The following is a 19,681-nucleotide window of genomic DNA, read 5'->3' as shown; positions in this document are numbered from 1 at the left end:
ATGCTTAATAGTCATATTTGTATTCACACTCATTCATCAACTCCACAAAACACTGTCATTTCTGTTCCATTGCAAAAAGAAATTACATACAAATCTGTATTTAATCAAAACATTTAAAGTTTATCCTTTTTGAAGAGACTTTATAATTATTAAATTCATTTGGTGTATTGAGTTTAGGCTTTTCGCTCATACACACACATGTATATATAATTTTTTTATTTAAATTTCAAGGACAATTCATTGCCAACAAATATTTGTGAGGGAGAATTTTGAAAATAATTAAACGCATTAGCGCTGAATATATACTACTGAAACTTTCATTGTATTTAGCTGGTTTCAGAAAAATCAGACTTTCAGATTAGGAATATGAACTTTGTTCCTCACCTCTTCTCTCCTCGCTCCTTCTCTTTCACTTATCCTTTCTCTTCCACCTTGCTCTTGGTCCTACATGCATTTTTTTTTTCCTGATTCTTTCCTTTTTTCCTCAAAAACTGTTCTTTAGCAAGCAATTATGTGCAAGAAGCCTTAGGAAGGATCTTATCTGTGGGCTGTAGTTTTGTTATCCCTTCTGTACTACTACTAAGGTCTTGTGATTTATTAAATATTACTAACAGCTCTCCACAAGATTCTTTTCTATGTACTAGGATTTTGTGAAGTTGCCAAACATGATTAATGCTGAATAAAACAATGTCTAAAAATAAGCATCTTATATATTCAATGAAAGACAACAAGCTGCTACATAATGAACACTGCAGTCTCAAAGATGGATATGGTCAGTTATGTATGCATATTCCCTATTAAATAGAGCTAAATTAATTCAGAAAGGAGTATTTAATTTGGCTATCCATTTCCAAAAGGTGCCTTTTCCCCTTTAGATGAGCCGGTTTTTGTTTATTTATTGATGCAAACTTGCTATATATCCTCTGAATGGTGGATTCCAATGCTTCCCAAAAGTAGACGGTCAAACTGACTAACTTCTTACTTTTCTGAATTAATGTTTCTCTCTCTATTGTGGTTCTAAAGTTTTGATTTTTTTTTTTGTGTTTGTCTTTCAAAATCTTTGTTTCCATTATTCCTGGGCTCTTGACATATAATGAAAAACTACAAATAAAAGACAGTGAGCCACACCATACTGGTGTTGAAAAGGACATACTGAGACTGGATTTTACCTGAAGTGTTCATAAGAAACACTCATTTATGTCCTAAATCATTTTGTGTACATTTCAGTTATAACTATGATGATTAAAAAGATTGGCCAAAAGTTGTAATTAGTGATTTTGGGTGCCTCAGTTTCTGGGTGCTCAACTTGAAATACCCGATTTTCAAGAAGTGCTGAGGATTGACCCTCTGAAAATCAGGCCTCAATTTTTTGGGTGCCCAGAATTTGAGGCACTGAAAATCACTAGTTACTTTTTAAAATCTTGACCATTGCCTTAAAAACATTTATTCATTTATCAATTGTATAACCTCTGTAAAGGCCCCATATACCTAAAAATGCTCATACTTAGTGTGATTTTGGAAATTATAAGCCAAAAATTATATGCACAAAACTTGTGGGAGAATGAGAGGAGGGTCCCAAATCCAGAGTTTAATGCTGGATCACTTGCCAATACAGGACCCAGGCTCTGACATCCAATAGTACTGTGCATGTTAGAATTAATAAAATAAAATTAAAAAGTCAAATATATTTCTCAACCTTTGAGCGGTGCATGCTGGTAGCAAGTTATTAAAATAGTTACCATTTGTGAGGATTGAACAGTATGATTAATAGAATTTATCTGATGAAATATCTAGTATTTACCATGCCTTATGCAAGGTGAACTAAGTACTTTAGTCATACTCTCCCCCTGGAGGGGAATTACCAGGGAAGAGAAACAGTTATTGGGGAGTGAGAGAAAATGAGGATGAGGCAGTGGAAATTGTTTATTTGGGGTTGTTCCCTACTCTCTCTCCAAACTATGGTCTTGGGGCAAGACAGGGAGTTGAGAGGGTATCTGAATAGACAGAGTGAACTTGCAGTCTGCCCTGTCATCTAACAAAGAATAATTTCCCACATATTAGGTAAACAAAATACATCTCTTTAGTAAATACCTGCCAGCTCAAATTACTGTGATGTGGAGGAGCTTCATCGAGACCAATTGTGTTCAGTTCTTCAAAGCTGAAGTTGAGAGCGTAGGGAACCTGAGCAGAAATTCCTGTAAGCTCAGTGTGAGGCAATTCACTATTATGCACAGGACGATGAGCAAGCTCATTGTGAGGAATCACATTGGTAACATGTTCACTCACTGCACGAGAATCTTCATGAACAACCTGATTTTCTGTATTTCTCATTTCGAGTACCTTAATGTAAAAAACAGTACATATGTCATTACACAGCAAAGCAAGATAAAATGGTTTGAGCAAGTAATCTTTTTTAAATTGTAACAATTACATTCCAAACAAAAGGAAACAGGAAAATGGAACTTGCTTTTTTTAATTGTAAAATTGCATGCATGTTTCTGAATGATTCACCAAAAAAAGACTACTTGGGAGAGTTCTCTTTATGGAACTGTCCTCATTGTCTGCAATGAAAATCATTCTTAATATATAGTTACTGTACACAGCCTTTTTTAAGCATTAACATGCCAAAGACTCAATTTTCAAGTATGCAAGTCCTGTAAAACAAAATACTAATTATACATTTAAGAGTGAAAAAACAAATACCACATTTAATAGTTTTAATAAACGTCAGTATCACAATAAAACACTGTCTAGTAACCATCAATATTTACAAGTCTGTGAATTAGCAGCACAAACATATTCTGCAGTATAGGAGTAGAGAATCAACAGCACTCAAACATCTTTGTGGAGAATTTAACAGTCTGATGCCTGTCCCTAGCTCCCATTAACTATGTTGTTATTTACCCTCAAGCTGAGGGAAGAACAGATCTTTTAGTATACACGTATGGCTTAACAGTATCAGAGATACAGCTGCCCCTCACTGTATGGATTGTGTAAGTCCAATACAACCAATACTTTAATAGTTTGAGTTTTAAGATGCAGCCAACGTAATGATACACGCTTGCACATTTACCATGAGAAGTGACTTATAGTACCAAGGAAAAAGCAAAATAAATGAGGAGTTCTAGATCAAATTTAAAACAACATCAGCTCTCTTGATAAGGTAAACTTAAGAAAAGCTCAAAATGTTATCTTACTGTGCTTCTGAACAAGTGCCAATCACCAAAATTCATGTTCATCTCTCGCTTCAGTTCATCGATGTTACATTGAGCCAAGACACGACCATTTATGTTTGCCTAAATAAAATAAGTAAAACTGTGTAAAAAGTACTTGGTGCCTTAAAAATACAAACCCTGTAAATATTTCATAATAAAATTCATTTTATCCAGAAATCATCTTGGACTCATACAAGGATTTTATATTTCTAATTTATCATTTATTTGAAGCAATATTTCTTTTTAGTAATCTTGACTTTGCTTTTCAAACCTTAAGGTTCTTTTAAACAATAGAGGTTACCTTGGAAGCCTTGAAGTATATGCCATGGACTACCAAATGGCAATTTCAAGGTCAAATACCAATTCCTTGGCTGGGTAAAGGAGAACTGTGGTGGTGACAAACTCCCTTCCCAAAGATGAAGAGTCATGTGTTACTCTAAAGAACAACTGATTGATCAGGAACAAATTTAGTAGAACTCTAGTCATACCTGAATAGTTGTGGAGACATGAGACCAACATACAGAGATAAGAGGTAACAGAAAGGTCAAAAGCATGGCTCAGGAAAGATTCTACCCAAACCCTAACTGCCTCCAGCAGTCCAGAACTTCTAATCAGACCAGGATTTTCCTGCTTCAAGAGGCACTTGTGTGTGGATGGATTGTACTACACTATGTAGCACCAGAGAGAAGTTGTATGGAATAAGGGATAATCTGGTATTGGTGAGTATGACAGAATACACTCCTGTATTCATACCCTACATATTATTGTAATAATCTTTGTACAAAGTATGACTTGTGAAGTATTTGAAAACTCGTAATTTGCTGGTCAGTATTTCCCTGATAAAATATGTGTGGCAACACTTTAGGTGATGTTATAAGATTCCACTGTACACTGTTGCTCACACATGTTCCAAACTCCACAGCCCTGCCCAAACTGAGGTTGACAAACAGGTTTGTCCTAAACAAAGGAATGTGTGCTCTGCTTCATTGGCATTTAAGCAGTGAACAGAGTCATCAAGCAGGGAGGGAAACTAAGAAAGCTCAAACAGGTGAGAAAAAAGCAGCAGGGAACATCCTTCCACATTGACTCATGGTCTCATAGTGCCCAGCTAGAAATGTTTTTAAAGAGTGGGACTGAAACTATAAAAAGGAGGAACAAACACTAAGGCACCACGTTCTCTCTCCCTGCCCATCACATTAACTGTACCTGAAGCAACAAAGGCAGTGTTTGTTGGACTCTCGGAGAAGGGGTCCTGACCTACAGGGTTTGGTCAGTAAGACTGCTGAAAGCATGCAGAGAGAAATTTTGCTTGAATCTGGTGTAGTTTGTTAAGTTAGGTATTAATAAATGTCTTATCTTTAATTTTCTTGTAACCATTTCTGACTTTTATGCCTCATTACTTGTACTTACTTGAAATCCAGTTCTTTATAGTTAATAAACTCATTTTATTATCTAATCCAGCATATTTAAATTGAAGTGTCTGGGTAATTCCATTTGGGATGACAAGCTGTGTGCATATTATTTTCTTAAAGGAATAACAGACATAATTTGTAGTGTTCTGGAGAGGGCTGGGCAGTACAGGACATACATTTCTGGAGGGAAATGTGCGAATGGGTGTGTGTTGGAGTCATCCTGCAGTATAACCACAACTGGTGAGAGCCATAGTGTAATCCATGTGTGGCTGGCAGGCTGCAAGTACACACAGACACCAAGGGTGTGGCTTGCATTCTGGCAGGCTGTTTTTTAGTGGTCCACCTGGGAGCTACTTCAGCAAGCAATTGTAAAGCACCCAATGTTGCATAGCAGGGGTGACACAATCTGGATTGTACTCTGGTAAAGAACAGTGAGGAAAGGGCAATACAGCGAGGATAGGAAGAATAAAGAGAAGGGACAAAAAATTTAAGTTTATAAAGCATCCATCTAAGTATCAGTGACAACACAAAGTGAGAGATATAAGTGGAATGTGTTTCAGGATATGAAGCTAATTTAGACAGGACAGATTAAACAGATGAGAACTGTAGGATGAGATACCTTATTTACCAACATATGAAAAAGGACATTTTACTCTTTAAAAAAAAAAGTTACAGATATTCAGGGATATATGGGAATTGATATGAAATATTTCCTGTTAATCTGAGATCTCTATTTCAGGACAAGGATTTGGGACTGAGGGGTTTTACAATTGTGCTTCACAATTGTGACAAGCAGCAGAGTCAGTTCATGAGCCACAATTATTTGCAGAATGAATTGGCTTCCCCCTTTTATTTTCTCCTAAACTGATCTACTCAATAGTGGAAACCTCTTTTCTTATAATCCAATCCCGAAAGAACTGGGTCCCAAAAAGAGAAGGGAGTGGGGCAGAAAAATCTCCAGTTTGTCACCAACCCTCATAAATTAGAACAAAAAATATAAACACACACATAGTATGTTATTTTTGCATCTTTGGAGAGTGATTTGGAATCTTTGGTATTTAATCCAGATAGAACGAGTACTATGACAGTACATCCCAGGTGAGAGTTGAATAAATATGATTAAGGAGTAGCACAAAGAGCTTTTCATCTAAAGGCAGTGTCTGAAGCTTACATGCCAGTTGGAATAAGAGAAGAAATCATATAGGGATGACCAGAGAAGGTTCTTGAATAGAAGTATTCCTTATATGATACAGCTAGAGTTGTAGATTAACACTAAGGAACAAATTATAAGAGGACCAACAGACATCCCTAAAATACCTTGCATCAGAGAAATGCTTTGGGTTACAGGTTATCTTTAGCAATACATTATGGAGTTTTCCCAAGCTGTTAGGGAGGAGTGAAGCAGCATTGCAGCGTAGGAGTGCTGCTAATACACTTCAGACTTCCCTTATGAAAGGGGGACGCCCCTCTTATGAAACTGAAGAGAGGACAAGATTAAAGGGCTGGAGTAGAGGATTGATTCCACTTCTGGGTCACTAATAGACTCAATATGAACTAGGCAATGGCTATAAAAGCATTTTTGAGTATGCACAGAGGCTAGTGTGAGATCATTATAAGTATAATTTCCATAAACTACTTCATGGCTCTGAACCTATAAAGCTGTAAGACTATTCAAGGAGAAGCCTGGATATGAACCAAGAACTAATGGCTGGAACCTGAAGCCATGCAAACTCAGATTAGAAATAAGGCACACATTTGCATTACTACAAACTATGAAGGAAAGTAGTGGATCCTTTATCTCTTGTTGTCTTCAAAACAAGACTGAATGCCTTTCTGAAAGATATGCTCTAGTCAAAGACATGTTATCAGGCTGAATACAGTGGTAACCGCGTGAAATTCTCTGGCCTGTGTTATATAGGAGGCCATACTAAATAATCTAATGGTCTCTTCTGGAATCTTAAAATGTATGTGGAAAATCAGGTAAATGTATTTCAGAACATACCCAGGGGGTTTGGTTAGTAATTATAAAAAGTGTCAATACAGATTTTGGGATATTAAAACTTTTGATTATTATTATTACTGAACATGTTGTGGATCTGGCTCTGTTTTATGTTTAATCAGTGGCACTAGTAAAAAACATCATGACTACTATTTTACTGTCTGGTTTGTGGGTATGCCTGGAACATCTCTACCAGCACAAAATGCTCTCCTCCCAGGAAGCGTCCCCTCTGTACAGCCCTTGCGGACAGGGTGACCATGTGTCTCTGATTTTTGCATCCTTCCGGACTAGCCAGTTGAGCCAAGGGAAGTGAAAGCAAGCCAGCTAACTGCACATACACTACAAGGATGACCTCCCACCAACCCTATTACTAGCTGAAATCCTACTCTTCCCTCTAACAAGCACTCATGAAGCTTCAAATGAGCACCTATTACATGAGCCCTTGAACCACCATTCCCCTGTATTTACTCTGACATACACATGGGAAAAGACAGTGACCTTTTCCGTAACTGGTGTTCTTCGAGATGTGTTGCTCATGTCCATTCCATATTAGGGGGTACGTGCTCGCCACATGCACCGGTGCCAGAAGTTTTTCCCTCAGCAGTATCCATAGGGTACCAGCTCTGGTGCCCACTGGAGTGGCGCCCACATGGCATGGTGTAAGGGGCACTGCCAACTCCCCCCACCCTCAGTTCCTTCTTGCCGGAAACTGACAGTGGGGAAGGACGGCAGGTTGCAGAATGGACATGAGAAACACATATCAAAGAACACCAGTTACGGAAAAGGTAACTGTCTTTTCTTCTTTGAGTGCTTGCTCATGTCCATTCCATATTGGGTGACTCCCAAGCAGTACCCCTAGAGGTGGGTAGGAATTCACGGATGTGTAGATTAAACAGCTCTGCCGAACCCAGCGTCGTCTCTGGCCTGCTGAGTGATGGCATAATCAGTGGTAAACGTGTGAACAGGGGACCACGTTGTGGCATTATAGGTGTCCTGAATAGGGATGCGTGCCAGGAAGGCTGCCGAAGATGTCTGCGCTCTCGTTGAGTGGGCTCTGACAATGTGCAGCGGCAGAACTGTCGTAACAGGTCCTTATGCACAATTCATCCTATCCGCTCAGTACATTCTAAGTAGAAAGCCAAAGCCCTCCAGTTGTCCAGGGCATGAAGACGCATCTCCTCACTGGTCTTGTGTGATTTGGGACAGAACACTGGGAGGAAGATGTCCTGGTTCATATGGAAGTTGGAGACCAATTTTGGCAAGAAGGCTGGGTGGGGCTGCAACTGAACCTTATCTTTGTAGAAGACCATGTACGGAGGTGCTGAGGTCAAGGCTTTAATTTCAGAGACCTGTGTTGCCGACGTCACCGTCACCAGGAATGCAACCTTCCATGACAAGTGAGAAAGAGATCAGGAACCCAGCGTCTCAAAGGGTGGGCCCACGAGCCTGAGGACCAAATTAAGATCCCACTGTGGGAAGAGTCTCTCGAGCCGTATCAAGAATCTGACTGTCATGTTGTGGGAAAACACTGTCTGTCCTTGGATCAGCAGGTGAAAAGCAGAGATGGCCACTAGATGCACTCTAATGGAAGAACGTGCCAGGCCCTGGATCCTCAAATGAAGCAGGTAGTCCAGGACAGCCTGTATGGAAGAATGCGAGGGAGAGATGCCACGCTTAGACACCCAGCTGGAAAACCTCAGCTACTTGGCCAAGTAAGTCAGTCTGGTTGAGGGCTTCCTACTCCCCAGGAGGACCTGTTGGACTCCTTCTGACAGGTCGGGCAGGGGTCAGGGAGGGGCTGCGGACAAGCTCATAAGTGTGCCGAACCAATGTTGGCGAGGCCACGTCGGGGTGATCACAACCATCTGCACTTTGTGTCTCTTGATCTTTGCTAGGACCCTGCTGATGAGTGGAACTGGAGGGAATGCGTATATTAAGCTCCCTGACCAGTGAGGGTGGCACCAGGAGTGTCAGGATCTCCTGAGCTGCTTGAAAAGCTTCGGGCGTTGACGGCACCTGAAGCTGGCCGGGGCCTGCACCGCTATCTGGAGTCACAGGCAAGACATGGGATGGGCTGCACCGCTCGACTTGAGCTGGGAAATGACTTCCTGAAGGGGATGTTGAGCTTCCTGACATGGGCCTTGGCACACCCCCTGCCCTCTCCTTTTCCTTGCGGGAGGTGGGAGGTAGGAGACCCCCCCCCCAGTCTTTTTCGGCTTCTTGACTGGAACTGTAGAGGGAGACCGGTGCCGGCTTGTGGACAGTGCTGGGGGGAGCACTGCACACAGAGGCCACAGTGCTTGGTGCAGAGTCAGACACCTGCTCCGGCGCCGAAGTGAGTGACTGCTCTTTGATGGATGTTGCGTTCCTTCTTCGTCCTTGGTTTGAAGGACTTGCAGATACGGCACTTGTCACTTATGTGCCCTTCGCCTAAGCACCTTAAGCAGCTGGTATGGGGACCGCTGACGGGCATATGCCATTTGCAGCGATCACAGGGCTTAAAGCCTGGGGACCTGGGCATGCCCTGCCCTTTGGGACTAATGGAGAGTGTGAGAACTACTACTAAGGGTAACTAAGAAAACTACTAACTATGTATAACTATTTTATAGGATTTCAAAATTCGCAAGAACAGAGAAGGAATCAATGCTAGCCAAAGCATCAGACGTTCCAGCACTCATTGGCAGCAAGAAGGAACTGACAGTGGGGGGAGCTGGCAGTGCCCCTTATACTGCGCCATATGGATGCCACTCCAGAGGACACCAGAGCTGGTCTGCTACGGACACTGCTGAGGGGAAAACTTCCAGCACCGGTGCATGTGGCGAGCACACACACCTAATATGGAATGGACATGAACAAGCACTCAAAGAAGAATCAGAACTTACAGAAAGCTCAGCAACAACACACTCATACAAAGATGGCTACTGACCCAGCCTCAATGCTGCTCTTCACTTTCCTGGCATCAGTGGGGAGCACTGGATTGTGAAAAGGCAGGGGAGACACAAGGGAGTTATATTAGCATATGGGAGGGAAGACACAATAAATGAGAGTGTGAATAAGTGTGGCAGAGAAAGTGAGGGAAATATGGAAGGGTGAGAGGTAAAGAGGGAGGAAGGAAGGGTGAATTGACTAAATTAAGGTGAGAGGATGAAGTGAGGAAAAACAAAAGGTATAGAAAATAAAAACAAAAACAAAAAACAACAAAAAAAAACAGAAAACAGGAGTGGGGGGAGTATATAAAAATTAAATGAGAAGACTAAGAGATAGGGGAATCTTGGGGCATGGGAGATTTCCATGGAATAGTTGCAGGGCCTGCAGATACAGGAGTAGAAATAGAATCACAGGGCTGGGACTTGGAGAAAACAATGAAGGGTAAATAGATGCCCATACTTCATTGTAATATGTTCCAACTTTTATGCTGAAAAGCTATGGGAGGGAGGAAAGGGGATCTTTTCTCCCCTTTTGACTCCCTACAGATACTGTATCTGTCAAAATCCTCCTTTACATACTTTCTTGAAAAAATACTTATCTGTAACACCCCTCTGGGACAGGGATCCTATTTTTAGTCTTTGAAAAAAAAATGTAGTTACCCTACCAGGGGGAAAAGAATACCTTTTGAGATCAGACTTTTGTAATACATTGCATGATTCATGTAGAGATGATAGTTTTAGAAGTAGTTTTCCGGTGTTAACTCTCACACAGAGCACCCAGTTTGACAGTACTAGGCCTTTCAGTAGGCTATGTAGAATTTTAGTATTTTGCACACATCCAGAACATTCCATATATAACATTTATATATCTGTCAGGATAAGGGAATAAACTGGGAAAGAACTATCTCCTAATTTATCAGAAAACATAACAAGACTTTGGAAAGGAGAGAGAAAGAGTCTTCAGACAAATTTTTTCCTTGATCTAAAATAAGGTAAAAGACTATACATTCTCATCTGAGATTAAAAAAATAAATTAAATACAGGCTTTAAGAAAATTACCATGGTAAATTGAACATGATAAATTAATTACAATAATGTACAATATTCTTTTTGCAAGAAAAAACATATTTTGACATTTCACTTTAGTGACTACGGCCCTTACCTCAGTTTTAAGTACAAGATAACAAAGTACTCAGGACATTTTTCTTGCATTAAAGAAACTGCATTACTTTGAACATACATAGATAAAAAATATTTTGACATTCAGTATGATTCAGTAGATTTTTCATGCAATAAGTCAGTTAAATAATTTTTTCTACACATGCATTCCTGTGTTTCAATGCTATGTAAATGACTGAAGTGTAATAATGAATCACCTTTCTTATAGTTGCAGAATATTGAGGTAGCATACTCTGATCCAGCCCTTCTGTCTGTTTCAGCTTCTCACATACAGCTTCCACATTCATTGAGCTCAAAGGCACATGTGATCCTCCAGTGGCTGATCCTGTGACTGTTCCTGTTCCCTATGCAAGCGGAAAAATGCACACAAACAACATATTCAAATGCTCAGCATGTCTGAGGCAAATCAAACAGTCTTCAATTATATGCATTTTTGGATATGGAACTAAAAGGTAAGATTATCATGATTAGTGCCAAATTATCTAAATATAATACTGGAAAATACTAACATATGGTGGTAGTAATAACAATAATAATTAGAAGGAAATGGCTGAGACACTGTCCATCCTAGAAAAGTGTTCTAGTTTAACCAAACTAATTAAAAAAAATCAATATAAGATATACAAATTAATATATCAATATAAGCAAGGGTTAAAACTACAGTGTTACCATTAGGGGTTTGCACAGATTTAACTAGGTCAAATTTTAAAAGCAAGACAAGGCCTTATTAAACAATCTGGATTCCAGTGTATTACCCAAACTCTTCATGCTAACTTCAGACTAAGGTGACGTAGGGTGACTCTCTCAGCTTCTGGGAGTAACACCAACGAGGGTGTGGGGAGGAAAAATGAATGCATCTGCAGGTGCCCAGTACAACAAGGCTCTAAATTCTCAGAAAAGTTGTGGGGTCTCTGTGCCACGACACAGAGGTGGCTAAAGCAAGGTGAAGGGGAAGAAATGTATGTCTATGTTTATGCAATTTCACAATCCTGTTAAAATATATCCAGATAAACTGTCCATCTAGATTCTTATACCACACCCATCAGCAATATATTCGAGCATCTATATTAGTGATATGTTTCAAACTGTAAATTGGGTCTAATTATTAATTGATGTAAGGCAATTTGTAGAATACAGCCTTCTTTGAAAGTTTTACACAGCATCCATGAAAAACACTCATTACTCAATAACGATATCTACATTGGAAAAAAAATATTTTTCAAAATAAACAGCTGTTATTTATGCTAGAGGGTCAGATACTTAGTTGCTTCTGTAGGTCAAGCTCACTGCACACACCAGAGGCTCCTACCACTCTTCATTCATCCCTCTCCAATCACAAGCTCCCTGTTTGCCATCCTCCAATCCTTCTTTATTTCAGAGACTCCCTCCAACCTCCCTCATCACCTCCCTGTATGCCAGGGTCTCACATTCTCCCCTCGTGTCACAAACTGTGTGCCACCTCATTCCTCCCTTCCCTCTTCTCCACCATGACAGGGGCTCTGTGTGCCCTCCATTCACCCTTCCAGCACATGGCTGGGGCTCGGTGTCCCCCATACCACTGTGCCTCATTCCCCCCCGAATACCAGGGGTCCTGTGTACCTCTCAATTCCTCTCTGCAAGAGTCTGAGTGTCCCACCATCCCCCTCTCACCATCACCCACCCCACCCATGACAGGGGCTGTATGTGCTTCCCTTTTCCCTCAACTATTCTTATTTCTTTTCTGTCTATCTGGGAGATACGTCATTCAGGATGTCAACATTTTAAACTGTACTGGGACATGGGCAGAGAGGAGATGAGGGGTATTGTTATGATGGAAAGTGTTAATGACTGCTTTGATTTATAGACAATTACAAAGATGACTGATGCTGCTGGATCTGTGAACCAGATGCAAGGGTCTCTGTCTCCCTCCCACCATTTCTCTCTGCTGATTTCACAAAAAGCAAAGGGGTTCTGCCCACTGAAACCTAGAACATTCCCTGAAATTTTGGATATTATCACGTTACATAGAGACAAACAGAGAAATTCCATCAAGACCTCTTTTGCCTGTACAATTCTGTGTATCAATTATATATCAATTTCCCATTCAGAACTAACAGATTACTACAACTGTGTCATCTTTTAAAACCACTGACTACCTCATTTATGTATATAAGTTTGCTTGCTTTAATCCTGTAATAACTCTTTCATTTCTTTTCTTAGTCAATAAAATCTTTAGTTTATTACAGGATTGGCTACAAGCGTTGTCTTTGGAGAGAGATCTAAAGTACAAAATGACCCAAGGTAAGTGACTGCTCTCTTGGGACTCGGAGCAACCTGAATATTTTGTGATCTTTGGTGTACAGCAACCAACTATCACTAAGTCCAGCTTGACTGGCTAGCAAGATATACTGGAATATCAAGGGGACTGCCTCTGACTCTGTTTTAAGACTGTTATAGTGCTGTATAGTTCATATTCCTTACTGGGTTGGTGAAATCTAATTATAGAAATACAACCCAGTTTGGAGTCTCTGCCCTGCTTCTTGACAGTCTGCCCTGAAATTGGCATTAATGCTCATGAACCACTCCAGACACTGTGACACAATGGTTTACAGAAAACCACAAGAGACAAAGAGCACACACTGAAGCAAATAAGTATAGTTCTCTCTAACAGAATCATAAAAATCTAGGGCTGGAAAGCACCTCCAGAGATCATCAAGTCCAGCACCCTGTGCTGAGGCATGACCAAGTAAACCTAAACCATCCCTGAGAGGCATTTGTCTAAGCTGTTCTTAAAAATCTCCAATGATGGGGATTCCATAATAGCTATTCTCCTAATAGCTAAACTAAATCTCCCTAGCTGCAGATTCAGACGATTATTACTTGCCCTACAATTGGTGGACATGGAGAACAACTGATCACAGTCCTCCTTTTAAACAGCCCTTAATATATTTGAAGTCTGTTATCAAATACCCCTTCAATATTAGTTTCTCAAGACTAAACATGGACAGTTTTTTTTAACTTTTCCTCACAGGTCAGGCTTTCTAAACCTTTGATCCTTCTTGCTGCTCTTTTCTGGACTCGCCAATTTGTCCACATCTTAAAGCGTGATGCCAAGAACTGGACACACTACTCCAACTGGGACCTCAACAGTGCTGAGTAAAGTGGGACAATTAAGTCCCATGTCTTACATGCAACACTCCTGTTAATACACTCCAGAATATTAGCCTTTTTCACAACCGCATCACATTGTTGACTCACATTCAATTTGTGATCCACTATAACCCACACATTCTTTTCAGCAGTACTGCTGTTTAGCCAGTTATTTCCCATTTTGTAGCTGTGCATTTGATTTTTCCTTTTTAAGTGTAGTACTTTGCACTTGTCTTTACCGAATTTCATCTTGTTGATTTCAGACCAATTCTTCAATTTGTCAAGGTCATTTGAAATTCTAATCCTGTCTTCCAAAGTGTTAGCAACCCTTCTCAGCCTGGTATTATCTGCAAATACTATATGCACACTCTCTACTCAATTATCCAAGTAATGAATGAAAATATTGGATAGTACTGGACCCAAGACAGACCCCTGCTGAAAGAGATTTCAACATTAAATGTATTTCTAGATATTTAAAAGGAATAAGAGAGGTTTCAAAATATTGTAACATTTATTTAGTGGTAATAAAAATGTAAAAATATCAGTATAATTGGGAAAGTACAGAAAGAGTTAATTCTACTCACAGAACATAGTTATTGAAAAATGCAGTCTAAGAGTGAATGCTATACAGTACAACTTTAATTATCAAATGTAATGGAACTCATTAAATAATTTTGAATAGTTGGCGTTTTGGATAATGAACATAGTTAACAGTTCTCTGTATTGTGACCTTGTTTTAGCTAACAGGGAGTTTTGGATAACTGAAGTTTAACTGTATATCTAGGTTTTATCTTCTTGTCCATGTGCAAATATTTGGATCAAGCATGATTAACAACTTTGGTTGCATCAGTTCCATATGAGACTGTGGTAAAATATTTCCTTTCCAAAGACACTCTTAAGCATTCCATATATATAGTAAACTATAAACATCTAAATAGTTAAAGGTACCACTACATCAGTGGTCTTCAACCTTTTTACACACGAGATCACTTTTTGAATTTAAGTGCAAGCCAGGATCTACCCCGCTCCTTCCCTGAAGCCCCACCCTGCTCATTCCATCCCCCCCTCCTTCCGTCTCTCATTCTTCCCCACCCTCACTCACTTTCACCGGGCTGGGACATGGGGTTGGGGTTCGGGAGGGGGTGCAAGCTCTGGGAGGGAGTTTGGGTGCAGGACAGGGCTCTGGATGGGGCAGAGTGTTGGAATGCAGGAGGGGGTATGGGGTGCTGGCTCTGGGAGGGAGTTTGGGTGCAGGAGAGGGCTCTGGACTGGGGCAGAGTGTTGGGATGCAGGAGGGAGTATGGGGTGCTGGCTCTGGGAGGGGGCTCAGGGCTGGGGTGGCACTTACCTCAGGCAGCGGCGCAGTGGGGTTAAGGCAGGCTCCCTGCCTGCCGTGGCCCCACGCCGCTCCCGGAAGCAGCCAACATGCCCCTGTGGCGGGGCACGTGGCTTCACACGCTGCTCCTGCCTGCAAGCACCACACACACATCTCCCATTGGCCACAGTTCCCCGTTCCCAGCCAATGGGAGCTGCGAGGGCAGTGCTTGTGGGCAGGAGCAGCGTGCAGAGACCCCTCCCCCCAGGGGCCATGGGGGCATGCTGGCCGCTTCCAGGAGTGGCGTGGGACTGGGGCAGGCAAGGAGCCTGCCTTAGCCCCACTGCACCACCAGACTTTTAGCAGCTGGAGATTGAAATTGACTGGCAGAGGCTCCAGGATGAACCAATCGATTGTGATCTACAGGTTGGTGACCACTGCACTATATCATCTGGAATTTCAGAGCAGGCCACAGAATGCTACCCTAGTTTTATCATTACACATTCTGCTGTGACACTTCAGGTTTTCAATCCTTCCTCTTCGTTTTCTAGAAAACTAATTTCTGCCTTTGGCATCATAACCCAACACACATAAACCCATTATTATTCAGAGGTCTCAGAGTGTAGGGATATTAAAGAAGGTTTATATTAGACATGGTTTATATGAAAAATGACTTATTGTTAATTGATGCCTCATAACTAAAGGTTTATGTTAAAAGTAAATTTGTGATTCTAACCTGCAAGCCACCAGCTGTGTCTGTGTGAAGCCTGCTCAAAGAAATACTTTGTATAAAACTTGTTAAACATTAATTAACTCTAAGTAAGCCAAAACAGTAGCTGTTATAGTGTATAAATAGAGACCCCCACCCTCTGTAAGTTTTCATCTCACTTTATCTTTGATTGTTAAAAGACAGGGAGTCTCACATAAATTGGTAACACCCCAAAAAGCAAAGAGACAGTGAAATAGATGTGATTAAGATAGAGAATGTATGTGACTGAATGGTTAGGGAGTTACCAGTCTGAAGAATTCAGTGTTGGCTGAACAAGGTGTCAAGTGGGATCAACCAGATGACCCCCGGAGGGCAAACTGGAATCCACCCACCACACCTCAAAGGAAGGAAAAACAAAACATCTAATAACATGGAGCCAGCCATCTGCTGATTGATTTAGCAACAGCAGAATGAAGCAACTCCTATCAACTAACATAGGGAAAAATCCCTATAAAACTGGACTCTAAAGAATAAGGACTTTGAGTCTATGGTTCTGATACCAACCTCCAGGAGCATCAGATGCATCTGACACAGACTCGGCTCCATCCTCATGACCAAGGTACCTGGCCAGTAACTTGGCATGAGCAACATCTAGGCTGGTAACTATAACATCTATACAGAACCTGAATGAATGATTGTGTGAATGAATATATATATATATGTGTGTGTGTGTGTGTGTGTGTATAAGGAATAAGTAGTAATGGAAACAAGTAGGAAAACATTGTCTTTTGTTTTGTTATGGTATTTACAATAAATGTGGCATCTTTGCCTTATCCCTCTTAATAAGATCCTGCTGGTTTTTATTATATTGGTACAACATGAGGACATCCAAAACCTCTGTATAATCATAGGATTACTTAACCAAAGGGCTCAGCCCTGTGGAACACTTGAAATTCTGCAGAAATGATGTTAATCACCAAAAGCCCCTAAATTTTGCACGAACAGAGCGCACTCTTGCAAAGCTTAGCTCTGAGCACAGAAATCTAAGATCTGTGTGCAAGACAGAACAGAATGCTGGGGACGGAGAATGCAGAGCAGGAAGAGACATTTCTGAAAGATGGAACAAGCAGAGCCCTCTATCTGCAATCTGGTTATTCCAGATGTCCCCAGAGTCATCAGAAATGCTAGTTCTATTAGCAGTGCACCCACCTAGCGTTCACAGTTCCTGCTTATGGAATTTTGGTTTCAGCACTGTGGAATATCTAGGCACCACAGGACTGAAGCTAAACTCCTGTGGAGGTCCATCACTTCTTCAAAGCTTAGAAGCTCAACATCACACAGGTAAACTCTGAGATGCAAAACTGTGCTTTGGTTAACTACAGTTCAGTTAATCAGCGTTTACCTGTAATTCTTTGTAAACAATGATGAATGTATTTATGTTCTGTATAGTGTTTCTCTCTTTTCTCTTTATTTAAGTACTTCACTTTCAAAGGTGAGCTGAAGAGACCTTTAAGAGAGCTTAAGAGATTCAAGGAAAGAATCACATTTACTCTTGATAATGAGAACACCTACAGCTACACTAGACAATATTCAATTTACTTTTTTTTAAAGGATATAAATCCTCATATACTTCAAGGTATAAGCCAATCACTAATTGATTAATGTTAGGAAGCAGCTTTCCCTCTGAACTATGTAACTGCCCACACTACAGGCTTTCTTCCACCTTCCTCTGAAGCATCTGGCACTGCACACTGCTGGAAATAAACTACTGGATTAGATGGACTAGTGGTCAGATCTGGTATGGCTATTCTTATGATTTCAAACAATAGAGAGGCTACTAGGTATACAAGAAGAGAGGCTGTTGCAGGCACATTGGCAATACTTGAGCATTATTTGTATTCCCTTCTTATGTAATCTTTATGTTTTCCAATACTTAACTTTTATAATCACTTTTACATTCTTAGCCTTCTTAGTATCCTACTTACCAAATAGTTTTGGCTAATATTTCTCCACCCACACACTCACTTTTGATAGTCACAATTATCTAAATTATTTCACGGTCTGTAAATAGTAAAAGATATTCCAGTTTCTTTTATGAATAAAACTAAATAGTTTTAAATAGAGCATTTAAATACTAACAAAACTACAGATTATGGGTTTTTTTAAACAAATACATTTCTGTTCTAAAGGGTAACTGCAATCTAACATGAAGGCAAACAACAAAAATATTTTTTTGATTCTCTTAGTTAAAACTTACACGTTTGTTACCTTGACTTGATTGCTTGAGAAACTTGTCCAAAAGGCAACAAAAAATGGTCATAACATTTTTAATCATTCTGATATTAAATTTTTTATCCAAGTAGTCAGCACAATTCAGAAATTTTTAGAGCTATTTGGACGTATTATTCCAATCTTCTTCCTATACCAATGTGATTTCTCAACAATATTCTTACAATGAATGTAGTGAATAAGAGATGCTGAAAAGCATGAACTAGGTTAATCTACCCATAATCACAATTTACTGGTTAGTTCAAATTATACTTTAGTGGAAAAATCTATTATAATTTGAAAAATGGCAGCCACAAACTGTGACCAAAACTATTTTATAATGGTGTTGCTAACATAAATACTCTAAGAACAATGTGAAGAGTTTCAACAGTTTGTGAACTGTGAATCTATCAAATATAGTATCTGTAGATTACCACAAAGAAATAAAGAAGGAAATTTCATTGTTAAAATGGAATAGGCATTCTTGCATTAAATCAAAATATTTTAGCAGTCAAGAGCAAGTCACTATTTCTGCATGCATTAAGAGTTAGTTTAGAAAGAAGCATTTTTCTCTATCAAAAATTATATGGGAAAATGCTAAAATATTTAGATTTTTGTTAAAGTATAAACTATTTGAAATAAATACACATTAATCCAAATCACTCTTTATAAAAACACTGCCTGAAGAATAAATAATGTAATTGCTTTAGGGATAATGTCGTCATGTAAGTGAATTTAAACTGTACTTAAACTGACATTTTTCAGCTTAGAGAACATTACACTGAAAAATATTTGCCATGCAAAAGCTAAAAGCAGCTTGTCAAAGCAAACCTAAGGGCTAGTAATGAGCATTAATTTATAGACAGCCTAGCATGAAGAGCTTTTGCAATGATTCCATCAAATAAGTGAATGACAATTCATAGAAAGTTGCTGTACCTGTTTCTGTTTGTTTAACCCAGATTTACACAGCTTCAAGAAAGGGACAAAAACAGAATGAAAAGACAGAAGCTTAAAGTGAAACATCAAAAAATGTCTAAAGATGTAACTGACATTCATATTAATCTAATTTAAAACAGTGACTGTAAAACTAGCTTTATGATACAAAGTATACTGAGATTTTTTTATACTGCAATAAAACATTTAAGATAGATATTTCTGATAAGTGACTTGCTCCTTTTGTATTCATAAAAAAGCAGATGAATACTTGTTGAGGTTTAATATCCTAGGACAGAGGGAAGATCTGCATCATTTTTACTGTGAATAATCTTGGTTTGCAGCCTAAAATTCCTTTGTCATTTCAAAATTAGGTTACACCATTATTTGTTGAATAATTTTAAAGTCCTCATAGCTAAGCAAGGAAAACAGAGATGAAAAGGTAGATTTTGAGAACAAATAGTAATAGGGTTTATAGTTTGCATTCTAAGGGGATTAATTCCACATTAACAACATTTGCAAGAATAAGTGACAAACTTCCCAGGCTGCATCCTTTGACCATACCCAGACGTATCCATTAAAAAAAAACTTCCAT

The 19,681-nt window shown here is 39.7% G+C and overlaps 1 protein-coding gene across 2 annotated transcripts in view; it reads right to left on the bottom strand.

Moving 5' to 3' along the window:
* The window catches only part of KIDINS220 (kinase D interacting substrate 220), a 171,940-nt gene that overhangs the window by 5,297 nt on the left and 146,962 nt on the right, over window positions 1–19,681 (bottom strand). For both annotated transcript variants that reach the window (XM_045010686.1, XM_045010685.1), the window contains exons 26-28: window positions 10,930–11,076; window positions 3,198–3,296; window positions 2,092–2,340 (exon numbers count right to left, since the gene is read on the bottom strand). In XM_045010686.1, coding sequence (XP_044866621.1) covers window positions 2,092–2,340; window positions 3,198–3,296; window positions 10,930–11,076 — 495 coding nt within the window. The remainder of the gene's footprint in view (window positions 1–2,091; window positions 2,341–3,197; window positions 3,297–10,929; window positions 11,077–19,681) is intronic.

Source organism: Mauremys mutica, chromosome 3 (genome assembly GCF_020497125.1).
Source record: "Mauremys mutica isolate MM-2020 ecotype Southern chromosome 3, ASM2049712v1, whole genome shotgun sequence".
NCBI classification, from domain to species: Eukaryota; Metazoa; Chordata; order Testudines; family Geoemydidae; genus Mauremys; species Mauremys mutica.
This window is presented reverse-complemented; position numbering and strand designations above follow the sequence as displayed.